This window comes from Saccopteryx leptura, chromosome 2, assembly GCF_036850995.1.
Source record: "Saccopteryx leptura isolate mSacLep1 chromosome 2, mSacLep1_pri_phased_curated, whole genome shotgun sequence".
Taxonomy (NCBI): domain Eukaryota; kingdom Metazoa; phylum Chordata; class Mammalia; order Chiroptera; family Emballonuridae; genus Saccopteryx; species Saccopteryx leptura.
In genome coordinates, this window is record NC_089504.1 from 81,352,797 (window position 1) to 81,366,647 (window position 13,851).

Below are 13,851 nucleotides of genomic sequence, written 5' to 3' on the forward strand. Positions count from 1 at the left end.
CTGTCATCTGTCCATTTTCTCTTCTGACCCATTGGTACTCAGAGGGATCAGAGGGGAGAAGAGGATTAATGTCATTGTGTGCAGACAAATACAGTTTCTGTAAGAAAGAAATTCCACTTGTTGAAGTTGACTAGGAAACACGAAGCACGTAGCAGGACCTCATAACCATGCCTCCATTTATCAACCTTATTAGTCAGATGTCTTCAGCTCATGTCCTTAAATTTAGTCTTTCCTCGCCTTATGCAGTTAATCATAGTGCATTCCCTATGGGTGAGTGGGTGGTGGGGGGGACCACAGCTTTTCTCTAAATGTAAAGATAGAGCTGGATTGTCTACTGTTTACTTCTTGTTCTCTCCTCACCATGGAGTTTAAGTCCAACTATTTCATGTTTTACATGTGTGTTTTTCTCCAGTGGGTACACAGCACTGGCATGGGCCCAGACACCTGTTTTGTTATAAAGGTTTCCTTTTGAGGAGGAAGTGGACATACTGGTGGTGTTGCATGGGACACACTTACATAGCAGGGAGCAGAATTAGGCTCCAGCCTCCTCACCCGGACTGCAGAACTCTGTCAACTCAGGGAAAGAAAAGAGCGAGGCCGTGGATTTCTTGTGATTTCAAACACCATATCTTTTCTGGCATTTAAGCACAGGCTGTATACTTGGAGTTGGGCTTGTTCTGTCCCTCATGAGCCACAGCAGCCAAATGGAGTCGCGAGTTCACGTGGCAGCATCACTTCGGAAACTCTCCACATACCTCGATGCCAGTGGGAGCCAGAGCAGAACGTTTCAGGAGGTAGGAGCCGAGTGCGCAGTTTTCTTCCCTTCTCTGGCTTGTGTTCTTGTTGCTGCTTATTTTCTACTTCTCTCGTTTTGGTGACCCTGAAATTAAATTCTTCCTAAATTTAAGCCGGGATAAGGAGAAAATCTGAGTGGCAAACAACCTATATTAGATTATAAGGTTTTCAAATTGTGCAGCTGTCTAAATCAACTTAGACTTAAATGTGGCATATAAGATAAGAGCCTCGAATGAATACCAAAACCTTAGTCAGCATCACTAGAAGGTACTTTCTAAGAAGAGCTGCAATTTCTGGATGAAGGTTAAACAGAGAGCTTCAGAATTATGCCCAAGCCAATGTAACTATAAAAGATGGCCAGGAAAAAGCTTAAGAAACTACAGATTGAAAAGACATTTGCTTTTTTAATGTCAGCTAGCATGAAAAAATGATTGAGGAAATTCCCTTTACCACATTAAATGAGTTTTTCTGTTATGGCGCAAAAATATGCAGAATTGCGGTTCATGTGACACAGCCTGTGAGTGTTGCCCTTGTTTAGAGGGAACTTCGGAGGCGGTTGTGTCTGGGGAGCTCAGGTGAAGCTGAGCCGCCTGCGCTCTTCCCTGGGAGGAGCTGGAGACGACCTATTGGCCTGGCCAGACTCTCCCTCCCATTAGAGCAGATTCTATTTTATCACAGGCGGCCCATGAGCTATTGATGAGGACATAATGGCTGCTGTGTTCCCCTGCCCAGCTCCTCTGCTTTCAGACATGGGACTTGTTGAATTGGTGAATTTCTTGGGGGCACAGAAGGTTGAAGTTTTGTTCTAAGACATGCACCACATTTCCATTCTTAAAGTGGAGCAGGATTTAAAAGTACCTATTTTTTTTTAAGCCAAAGGAGAAAATTTTACAACTGAGGAGCAGTTTGATTAACAAATGAAAGCAAGGTTTTTGTAATTGAGGCATTTAACTGCTTGATGTTTTGACTTATAAGGCCTTGGACAAGCATTTCGTTTTTTTCTCCCTTCTCATATTTTGTTATCCAATTTCTACCTTAGAAATCACTTCTTTTTTCATGCTTTGTAAACCAATGTTAGGAGGTGAACATTTCCACTTTGTCTTAAGAGTATCTTTATAAGGGACTGTTTCTTCATGAAAATGCAAGATAGTAGGGTGAGGGTGGGGGTGGGGGAGGGAGGATAATTAACTTTAATTTGCAAAAATTAAGGAGGTTCAAATAGATTGTTTGACCTGACCAATGTTATTTAGCCCATTAATGGTCAATTTGGAACATACACCTGAATGTTCCGTCACTACTCCCAGCATTTTTATTTGTAATTTGTTCATTTACTAAATTATCCTATGTTGCTATGAAGTAAGTAGTGGTATCTGTATTTGTTGGGCAGATAAAATGTATTATGCTCACTTTGTTAAAGAGGCCATTGCCCAGGTGATATTAATGTGTGTTGAGAATTGTTGTAGCCTGAGGCTTGGTTTTGGGATTAAGCCTTTCCCACCCTTTTTGCTGAGGGGTGGTACAATCCAATCATGCCTCAGAGAAGTGACTTTGTATTAGAGACTTCCCTATTTTGTATATTGGATTAGAGGTTGTGAAGCTACACTATAAAATAGGGGTAGAACAGGAACTTGCCGCTTGGTTCCTGAGGTTAGCATGAGAGAGTGGAGAGAGTAGAGCCAGCAGCTAAAGGAGGCCGCGTGGAGGAGGCCAGGAGAAGCAGCCAAGATGGTGGAGTGCTGAGTGAGATGCCAGTTTGTACAGAGTTTGTATCTGGGATAAGGCATAAGATGGGGAACTGAGGAAAATAAGGCTGGTGAGCTAGAAACCTTTGATTCTAGGAAACTCGGATAAGTCAGTGGCTTTGTGAGCACTGAGTGTGACTGGGTTTTGGAGCCCAGTGTGTATTTTTACTTGCCCGCCGGGTGCAAGCTAGGATTAAAGGCTATGGCCCATCAGTTTTTGGCTCCGCTGTTTCTTTACCAACTGTCCGAATCCAATGCGAACCTGCAAGGGCCGGGCTGCTGTAATAGTGGCCCTGGCCCTGATTGCTGGCTTTACAGTATTTGACACAGTTTTCCTGACTCTGAAACCCACAGCCATGATCCATTAAGATCCGCTGCTGCTGCTGGGGGATCTACCGCAGCAAGGTTTCTGTTCCCTCTGCTGTGGGCCTTGGCTCAGAGTGTGTGGCAATTTGCATCGTCCACCGGGAGGGAAATCTGAATCCACTTCCATCAGATTGTGGATGGTGTGTTCTGAGTTGGTGAGGGAACTTTTTGGTTTGAAGTCTAAAGACCTGGATTTGAACCTCACCTCTGTCACTCACTGGCTGTGTGTAATTGAGCCTGAATGTCCTTATCCATAGAGTAGGAATAATGACCCCCATCTCATACCCCGTTAGGAAATATGTTAGGCAGCGAAGCAATGCCTGGTCTGTGGTATGTGTTTTTGATCCAATCCTTTTCCTGGAGAGAAGTTTGGCAGAATATTTGCGTCAGCTAAATCTTGTTTTATTTTCTGTCCTGAAGGAACATTTTCCTCTGTCTTTTTTCTCAGGTCCTTTCCTACACCCTTAGCTGTGTGTGTACAGCTGCGTTCAGTGCTGGGATTATTGAGGCTGCAGAGGCTGAAGATATTATGAACAAGCTTCGACTGTTAGTAGAGAACAACCAGCAGGTTGGTGTGTCCTGATTATTTCTCTCTGTGGGTCTCATGCTGCTGCTAAGCCCTCATTTTTACTTACTCTGATTAGAGTATAACAGAATATTTTTCATGCCCAGAATGAAGGAACTTCTAACTGTTCTCTCCGAGATATAACCAATAGTCAGGTGTCTTTTTCTCTCTTTATCCCATATCTCCTCCTGTAGGCCATTTTCTATTGGTTGGAGAGAGTACAAAGGCTTTTTGATATGAATACATAGAGGGTTCAGGTCAAACCATAGCAAATTGAAGACAGAATCTCTGCTTAAGACTGAATAGACATAGGAAAATTTAAGCACCTGTAAATGAAATTAAATACTCTTAAATGTTTCCTCTGAAATATTATTCAGCCTTAAAAAGGAAGGAAATCCTTAAAGTAAAAAAGAGAAAGAAAAAGAAAAGGAAGGAAATCCTTAAAGTAAAAAAGAGAAAGAAAAAGAAAAGGAAGGAAATCCTATGCTACAACAGGGGTGAACCTTGAGGACATTATGCTAAGTGAGACAGGCAATCACGAAAAGATACATGCTGCGTGATTCTATTTATATGAGGTACCTAGAGTAGTCACGGTCACAGAGACCAAGTAGAATGGTAGTGGCCAGGGACAGGTGCAGAGGGAAGGGCGAGTTATTGTTTAATGGGTATAGAGTTTCAGTTTTGCAAAATGAAAAAGAGTTCTGGAGATGGATGGTGGTGATGGTTGCATAACAATATGAGTGTACTTAATACCACTGAACTGCATAGTTAAATAGTGCATGGTATTTTCTTCAAATAAACCACTCACTGAAATTAGACTCTAGTTTCTGTTGCTTACTAAAGTCTAGATTTTAAAAATTTGCCAATCTTTGATTTTCAGATGGCAAAAGGACTCATTGGCAGCCCCTAGAAGTGCTTGTGTTGCTCTGTGTAAACAATCCTAACCTGTGCTATTCTTCTTCTTTTTTCTTACGCCTTGTTTTTATTTATTTGTAATAGACTTCAGGTTTTGCCTTGGCATTAGGAAACATAGTTCATGGTTTGTCTGTGTGTGGACATGGAAGAGCTGAAGACTTGGGCAACAGACTGCTCCCTGCCTGGACCAAGATTGTTCTAGCAGAGGTAGAGGTCACCTGCTGTATGTTATTTTATTTTTTTTTACAAAGAAAAAAGGGCTACTTATTAGGACCATTTGTGGGTGCTGCTCAAGTACATGGCTTAACAATAAAAGAAGAGGCGATTTCAAACAAAAGAGAAACCCGTACTTTTGAAGTTTCTTAAATTAGATACATCCTGTCAACTATGATAGGTTTTTTTTAAACTGGTTATTTGGTCAATGTTTTTAAAATAACATCGTGATTTTGAAAAATAAAAAACAAGAAGCCACCTATGGTCTAACAACTTTAACCTGTTGCTTTATTCAAGTCTGAGACCATTTTTGGTTCAGTGATACAGGTTATGTTGACCCTACAAATTTGGTACCATTTTGACCATTTCTTTCTCTATGACATAATAAGTTTTATCAAATTCAAACCCAAGGACGGTTTCCCTCTTGACATATTCTGTGTTTTCAGGGCACTTCTACAATGCTTTGCTTGGCAGCTCTTCATGGCTTGGTGGCCTTGGTAGGCTCTGAAGGGGCTATAATGCAGGTAAGAAAAGAAGAAGAAGATATCTAAATACGTGCAAAGCCACAGCAAGAGCATACACACCTACTATCTGTGTATGCTAAGGACAGAGGAATAGATGCTCGTGGTAATGGTGGTCCTGGGCTTGTAGTGACTTGATGTATGGAAAATCATTCTTTGCTGATAATTGTATAGAGACTTTTTTCTCATTTTATTTAGTTTGTAGGAATTAAACCTAGTCAACTTATGTCCTTTCACTAAGTTCCCTGCCTGAGAATAGTGATTAAATCATAAGAAGTCATGAGAAATTTCAAGTCACTCATAGGAAACTCCATTTTGCATCTGTAATGTTTAATTTAGTATCTAATTAATTCTTTTTCTTTACTTTGAAATGTTTACCCTAGTGGACATATATATGCATCAGTCTCTAAGTAATTCTAAGGGGTTCCTTTGTTTGTACAGTAAATGTTTGTTGAGTGACTGCTGCATGCACACTGACTGGTGCCAGGAAGCCTAGGAGTAAGGCATGGCCGTTCTCTCAGGGAGCTCCCAGCTTTGTGTTTTCAATATAAGGACAGAATGATAAATAATTCCACAGTTTAGTAGATGATAGCTCATACACTGAGAATATTGTTTGCTTTTTGGGAGATGTTGGAGTAACTGTTTCTTGCTTTTCTTTCAGCTGAAATCAGAAGCCATCCAGGCCTCTCATTCTCAAGCCCGACTTAATGAAGTCATTAGAACCTTAACACAGGTGAGAAGAGGAATTCAAAACTTTTCGGTGGGAAAACAGATGCTCCTCCTTTTGTCTTTTTTTCTTTCATGATACCAACTGTTTTACTCATTAAACTGATGGTGACTTTCAGGAGCATTTGAAAGTGGCTTGTGGCCCTACATTTGCTGACAAACATGCACTGCCCCTGGAAAAAAGAAAGCTGGCATTCTGAGTTAAGTTGGCATTTGTTTCGCTTAAAAATTAAAACCTGCAAGGAATGTCAGGCCCTGAGGACATGGAGAAATGGAAGGTGATCAGAGGGCAGGGCAAATATCTGAGTAACAGGGTCAAGTGGCACTAGTTCAGATGTCAGTAAAAGTATTTGAGTAAATTATTGTCAGAGTTACCCTTGGCTAAAGAATTACCATATTTATGTCATGAGAAATGATTTTATATCTTATGATTTTTATTTTTAAAGTATTGTGTTCAAGCCCTGGCCGGATGGCTCAGCGGTAGAGCGTCGGCCTAGCGTGCGGAGGACCCGGGTTCGATTCCCGGCCAGGGCACACAGGAGAAGCGCCCATTTGCTTCTCCACCCCTCTGCCGCGCCTTCTTCTCTGTCTCTCTCTTCCCCTCCCGCAGCCAAGGCTCCATTGGAGCAAAGATGGCCCGGGCGCTGGGGATGGCTCTGTGGCCTCTGCCTCAGGCGCTAGAGTGGCTCTGGTCGCAACATGGCGACGCCCAGGATGGGCAGAGCATCGCCCCCTGGTGGGCAGAGCGTCGCCCCATGGTGGGCGTGCCGGGTGGATCCCGGTCGGGCGCATGCGGGAGTCTGTCTGACTGTCTCTCCCTGTTTCCAGCTTCAGAAAAATGCAAAAAAAAAAAAAAAGTATTGTGTTCATTGCATAGAATTTGAAGGTACAGACAGAGTGAAAGAAGCTGAAAAAATATCACTGATGATCCTCCCAACCTGAAGCAGCTGCTTCTAATATTTGATCACATTTTTTTTAAGCATTCTTATTTTTGTGTAGTTGGTGTTCTTACTATATATAGAACTTTGAACTCCTAGTCTTTCCTCTTAGAATACTTTTCTTCTTATAAAATATACCTGATTATAATACCTTAAGAAGTTTTAGTAATTCATGCATTTAAAAACAAATATAAATTTTTAACCAGAAGAAAATTTTTCATGTATGAATATGAATATTTTTTAAAATCTACTTGAACTTAAGTTGTTATAAGTTGGGAGAAAAAATCTATAATTTAAGCTATTTTTAAAATGCTTATTATGAATGATAAAACAGTAATAGAATATTATTTAAAGAAGAGAACAAAATAATATCTACTTTCATTTTTATAGGTATTTTAATCTTAAGAAACCATCACCTCTTTTTACCTTTTGGATTTACTTATTCCATCTTTTGAAAGCTCCTTTGAGAACAATCTAACTCAGTGGTACCTGGGAAAAGCACTAGTATGCTCTTCTATCATTAGTTGATTGATTGATTGATTCATTCATTCATTCATTCATTCATTCAGCAACAATTATTGCTCACCTATGTGTCTCAGATTTAGTAGACTAGACAGTTGATATTATGTCTTGTCATAGAACTTCTCATTACCAGGTAAGCCACCACCTCATAGAAGACTAGTGACTTTCTGTGAGTGGCCTTTTATTGAATGGAGTTTGGATTGTGAACCATCGCTGAACTGTTACATTTTCATCCATAGGTCATCAGTGTGTCTGGGGTGATTGGTCTTCAGTCCAATGCAATCTGGCTTCTAGGACATCTTCATCTATCTACTCTGTCCTCAAATCAAAGTAGAACCTCTGGTAAGACTAGACACTGGAGCTGGAAGGAGTGATGCTGACTCAGGGCTATGTGCTTTGTTAAGAGCATTGTACTCCCTAACAGCCCTAAGTGATGGGTTTGGGCATGACCATCCCTACTTTACATCAAAGGAAATGGGCTGTATAAAAGCTTCCTGGCCTACCCAGGGTCATATGATAGTTAGTGGTGGACACCGATTTGAACTCAGATCTGTTTTTCTCTTCCTTTCTGCCTTCCTTTGAGAATAGCTTAGACATTGAGTCGAATCACATATTTTACAGATGAGGAACCTGAGTCTCAGAGAGATTACATAACTTACATTCACAGTTGGTTTAGTGACAAATCCAAGAAAAAAAGAACCAGGTCCTTTAAGCTTGGAATAGAGTTCTTTTTATTACCAGATGTAATAATTATAGTTTATAAACCACTCGTATTGCATTAAAAGTTTCTTCATATATATCTGGAGTTCTTCTGGCCCCTGCTTTTGAGGAAATGAGGGGTAAATACATTTAAAGTTGTGTATCTCATTGGTTAGAACTGAAACCCTATATAACAAGACTTTTCCTATTCCCAGCTTTGTGACAACAAACAATAAGAAATATTTGTAATTCTCACATACTTAATTTATGTTTGTACTTGAACATTCTCTGGGGAGGCCTCACTCTAATGCACTGGGACCTGTATCTGCTCCTTGCTCTTTACAGAATATTGACCCACTGGCTCTCTTGGACCCAGGCCAGAGGGGGTTAGGTGCCAAAGAGTCATCATCAAAACCTAGTTTTACATATCCCCTGACAGGTAGTCTGTGGACAGCATTACCATGAACATGAGCCCCTGCAATTAGTCTCTCTCACTTAAAGTCACTCCTTAGCTACAGAAATAGGACATTATTCCACATTATCCTAACACAGTGAACTTCCAACAGCTGGAAGCTGCCATATTAAAATGGAGAAAAGAAAAATAAAAACTTAGTCATATCGGAGGAAACCCTTTCATGCTAGTTTTGAAGGGCAGTGCTCTCACAATGTCCTGGAAAATAGCATGTTTACATCAGCCTTTTGCTTCTTGGCACAGGCTTTTAAAAGGTCTGGTCCTCATTTACTCAAGTCAGGTCATAGCGAATCATCCTATACCCAGGTTCTTTGGAACAAAATGATTGTATGTCTGGAAAAGCACAGCTACTTGTTTCTGATGGAATTTTCCAAGTGAGCCATTTATTGTAGTAAAAAACCATCTCATGATACAATTATGGGGGACTGGGAGGAAAAGAATCTAGGAAACTCCCCGGATTCAATGAGCATAAATGTTACTCCTTCACTGTTCCAGGTCAGTACCATCTGGGTATTTGTACATGTTGGTCACTTAGAGGTCCCTGCCTTGTGAAGTAAGAGACTGGTTGCTATTAATACTGATTGTTATACTTCATGGTTCATATATCTGATTGAGGATGTTCTGAAGTAGCTCCCAGAATGATGGTCTCAGCCTGGAAGCCCAGCAGACACCTGGCAGACACAGGAGATCACAGAATTGGGGCACATTGATGTGACAATGTGGAGATGATGTTTTTTTAACCATGTCAGTAAAATTTTCATCCTCTGTGGTTTTTAACCTCTACTAGGTTTACTACCATTTTAGCTAGCTCACATCATCTAAGTGATTACTTCAAGGCCAGTCGCTTAAATCTAATAGAATTAGTTGCAGCCACAGAGTATTGTGCTGAGATTAATGGCATAAACATCTCCGGTTTGTCTCTAGGTTGATATGGCAGCATGAGATCATTATCTTTCCTTCATTAGTCCCGCCAAGTTCATTGGTTAATTTGATCATTTTCTGTCTCCACAGTTCCTACTGACTATAGCTATTTGCCTGAAAGCAGTTTTATTAGAGCAGCCATTGGCTTCTTCATTACAGGAGGAAAAAAAGGCAAGTAAACACATTTTTTAAGTTTTATTCTTTCTACATATTAAGTAAGTTCATGTGCCCTGAGCATGCTTCTTTCTGTATAATTAAACAATGCAGATCTGAAAGGGTGAATATTTTCTTTCACTAGACTATCTCTGAATAGAGATGACCAGGATCTCAACTATAAGTGATACAGAAAACATCCACACTAGTCTGTTAGAATCACCATATCTGACCTTGGGGGGCCCTGTGAGGACCTTAATCTTCCCGTTGGTTATTTCAAAAGTATAAGCACATATTACTTTTCTTGTCAGTGGCAAGTGAGTGTGACCTAAAGTGAGGAAACAGATGTGGGTGCAGTTTTGTATTTTAGGACCTGACTTAGAAGTAGATCTTCACCCTGAACCTTGTATGATCACCCTGAGTTGTTGCAATCACTGGCTGTAGGTTTTATTTTCAGTTTATGTTTCTTTCCTCTGCAAACGTTTGTCCCTTTGTGATTGTTTCTTGCCATTACTTACATTAGAGCACAAGCAATCTGAAGACAGAGACTGAGTGCCTTTTGTTTTAACTGGAGTCCAAAGAATGCCATATAAGTTATTGAATAAATACTCTTTACTGATATACATATACTGTTTGGTGGTGTGAGGGAAAATGGATTCACATGTCACAGCTCAGGAACCAGTTTCATTCATGTAGTACTTTCTCACTAATATTTGCTGGTTTTATTCTTCCTTGGGCAGGTTAGGTCAGTGTGGGAAAAACCAGTGCCAATATTATAAGGCCATCCTAATTTTAGGGGCACAAAAGGTTTTTAAACAAATGAAAATGAAGAAATTTGAAGGAAGCAAATTTGATTAATGAAGGTTGTGGAAGAATAACATCTTACCATTGAAAGGGATGTTAAAGGTCATGTCATCTGATTTCCCACTGGGTACAGTAATCTCTGGCGCTTGCACATCATGGACTACTTTCATAGCTCAAAGATGAGCTCCTTTAGTTTCTGGAGTTCTAGCAGCCGTGCCAATATCCTTGGGTCGTGAGTTAGCATGATTTGCTTTTACATATCAGTGGAAACCAATACATGGTATGTCAGTGTTTTAAATAATATATTTATATCTAAACATGTCATATATTATACATAATGCAGAGTTAATTGTTTAAAGCACAAAAACCAAGTCTATTTAAAGTAGATATTATAATAGAGATGTCTTCATTAGTAAGAAATTAAATTTTTACTAAAGGAGCATCTAAAATTTCCACAGCTAGAATAATTCTAGGGATATATATTTTTGCTCAGTTTTTTTTTTTTTTTTGGTGTTGTTGTTAGATTGCTCACTGATATAAATTTTTTAATTGATGATAATGTGAGATAATTTCCATGAGAAAAAAAATTTTAATTCTTAAGGTCAAATGAAAGATAGACTGTTTTCTAGTGAGTAAAATGTCATTTGGCTTCCCAGATCCATATTTCTTGGCAGAAGTGAATTTTCTCAGAATCCTTTGGGAAATTCTTAGTGAAATGTAATGTTTTTATGATTATGCAGTCATGGCACAACAGGAAATGTTCTGCTCTAAACTGCAAAAGCAGGGGACTGGCACCAGTGACGTTATGTGCAGCCTTCCTGAATGCTGGATTAAAACAGATAAATTAAGTATTAAAAAATGCCCTATTGCCAATCAGAGTTTTGGTATTTTCAGGTTGTGGGAGAGGGCTGCTTTCTTGTCAGGTTTACTGACTAGATTCAGAGGAAAATCTATTCAGCCTTACACATTACTAATGATGACCCCAGAGGAGTGGGGGCCGTGGGAGGCTGACCTCAGTCTCCGAAGCCCATTTACAAAAACAAAACCAGACCCTGCTCTCTGGGGCTAAATGGGATGGCCAAATGCGGAGGTGTGCATGCAAACGAGTGTTTTCTTCTTCAATATGCCCAACTCATTTGAATTTTAATAACTCCCTTCTGAAGCAGCTTTTGAGTTTAAATGTCTAGATGTCATTCACCAGAGCCCGGTGGAGCTGCTGATAGGAAGGATGACAACTTTGGTGAGCTCTTGAAGAAAAAATGGCTTCAGAGTATAAAACACATCCTTGGTATATAGGCAGAAGAGAGTGAATTTAGGGAGAGCATGGCATCATTGTCTCTGTGTGCTGTTGTTTACCAACTCCCAAGAGGAAGAAAAATGGGATGAGTTATTCTCGTGTCGTTTATGCCAGGAGATTGGGTATCATGATCTCAATTTTAGGCAATCAAATTTGAGATGGTGAATATATTAATCTCCTTTTTAATGCATAGGATTTTTCTCACTTTGATATGTTAAGAATATACATGATATTCATAGTATCCTACATATTCATAGCAGGCCAACCAAATAGATGAAATCCTTCTAGTTATTAAAGACTTCAGTTAATAACCTTGATTATAACTGTTTTTAGCTATACCCTGTAACATTCTCTTTTCTTCCCTACCAGCTCTGGCTTTCTAGCAGATGTTCTTCTATATTATTCCTTAACCTTTGTCATTATCTATTCCTATGGACATTTCTTGACTATACAAGGCTTAAAATTTGCTTATAATCAAATCCTTCCTATCCTGGAATTATTTTTTTCCCTAAAGGGACTTTAAATTTTGACTCTAATTTTTCCTTTTTCTTATACATTTATTCTTTTTGTCAGACTTCTGAGTTTGGGGGGGGGGTTTCAGCCTCATAGCATATTCAGATTTCAAGATTTTATTTATTTTTTATAAACTATTTTAAATATATTGAAAGTTCTTAATAAAAGTAATCATTAATTATTGATGCTAATATTAGGTATTTGTACCTATCAATTTAGGATTGTTTTTCTTATCATTCTGTTGCCAGGGAATATGACTAATTTTCTAAGCTTGTATTTTTCTACTACACTTTAAATTTCACAGTAGGATATATTGCTAGAGAAAAGTATATTTAAGTCCTTGTAGTTAAGTATTACAAATGGCATTTTTTCTTGATATGAATTCATTGGTCAGTTATCTGTATATGTAAGTACTGGGCTTATGTATAAACTATACATAGATATACTTTCCATCATTTTTGGACTATTAATATGAGATATAATTGTTGACAAGTCTGTTGAAAGGAACAGAATTAGTGAACTCTGTAGAATAAATGATATGAGAAAGCTGTTCAGTTTTGCTGATGAGATTATGGAGTCAGTTGCCACAACTGTTATTTTAAAGTATTTTAATTTAGTAATAATTTACCTAAACAGTTCTTTAAAAGATATTATTAGAAATGGATTCATGTGTATAACACTAACTTTAAAAAAATGGTATAAAGAAGCCTGACCAGGTGGTGGTGCAGTGGATAAAGCATCGGACTGGGATGCGGAGGACCCAGGTTCGAGACCCCGAGGTCGCCAGCTTGAGCATGGGCTCATCTGGTTTGAGCAAAAAGCTCACCAGCTTGGAACCAAGGTCGCTGGCTTGAGCAAATGGTTACTCGGTCTGCTGTAGCCGCACGGTCAAGGCACATATGAGAAAGCAATCAATGAACAACTAAGGTGCTGCAACAAAGAATTGATGCTTCTCATCTCTCTCCCTTCCTGTCTGTCTATCCATATCTATCCCTCTCTCTGACTCTCTCTCTCTGTCTCTGTAAAAAAAAAATGGTATAAAGAATAAAGAGTTCCCTGTAATCTCACCACCTAGAGATAGTCACAATAGATATAACAATATATGTCCTTCTAGGTGTGTGTTATGTTGTGTTGAATCATAAAATTTATGTTATTTTGTAGTGTGCTTTGGACAAATTTAACAGCTTTCCATTTAAATGGATATAATCATCACTGATCTCCTCTAAAGGGAAGCCTGGAGGAAAGTCTGAAAGGGATGCTTTCATCCCTTTCTAGATATTTGTTAATAGGATATGTTTTGGGGAGTGTTTGATTTCTATTTTTCTTATAAAAACCATGAAAATAAGTAAAAGCAAAAAAAAAAAGTCAATTATCCCATGACTCTTTAACAGTGACTATTGTTTTTGAATTTTACTTTTTAATTTGTTGCTTTTATGCACATACAATTTTTATATATTTTTGGTATATGTATACGTTATATTTTTATTTTAATATAATAAACACCCATTTTCCATAAATCTCCATAATTATCAAGTTTTAAATAACTGTAGACTATCCCATAAGTCAGGGGTCCCCAAACTTTTTACACAGGGGGCCAGTTCATTGTCCCTCAGACCATTGGAGGGCCGGACTATAAAAAAAACTATGAACAAATCCCTATGCATACTGCACATATCTTATTTTAAAGTA

General features: G+C 38.9%; 1 protein-coding gene across 3 annotated transcripts in view; it reads left to right on the forward strand.

The window, feature by feature from the left end:
* The window catches only part of FOCAD (focadhesin), a 342,443-nt gene that overhangs the window by 299,003 nt on the left and 29,589 nt on the right, over window positions 1–13,851 (forward strand). For all 3 annotated transcript variants that reach the window (XM_066368255.1, XM_066368257.1, XM_066368256.1), the window contains exons 29-35: window positions 647–794; window positions 3,352–3,471; window positions 4,468–4,590; window positions 5,043–5,120; window positions 5,779–5,850; window positions 7,543–7,645; window positions 9,486–9,566. In XM_066368255.1, coding sequence (XP_066224352.1) covers window positions 647–794; window positions 3,352–3,471; window positions 4,468–4,590; window positions 5,043–5,120; window positions 5,779–5,850; window positions 7,543–7,645; window positions 9,486–9,566 — 725 coding nt within the window. The remainder of the gene's footprint in view (window positions 1–646; window positions 795–3,351; window positions 3,472–4,467; window positions 4,591–5,042; window positions 5,121–5,778; window positions 5,851–7,542; window positions 7,646–9,485; window positions 9,567–13,851) is intronic.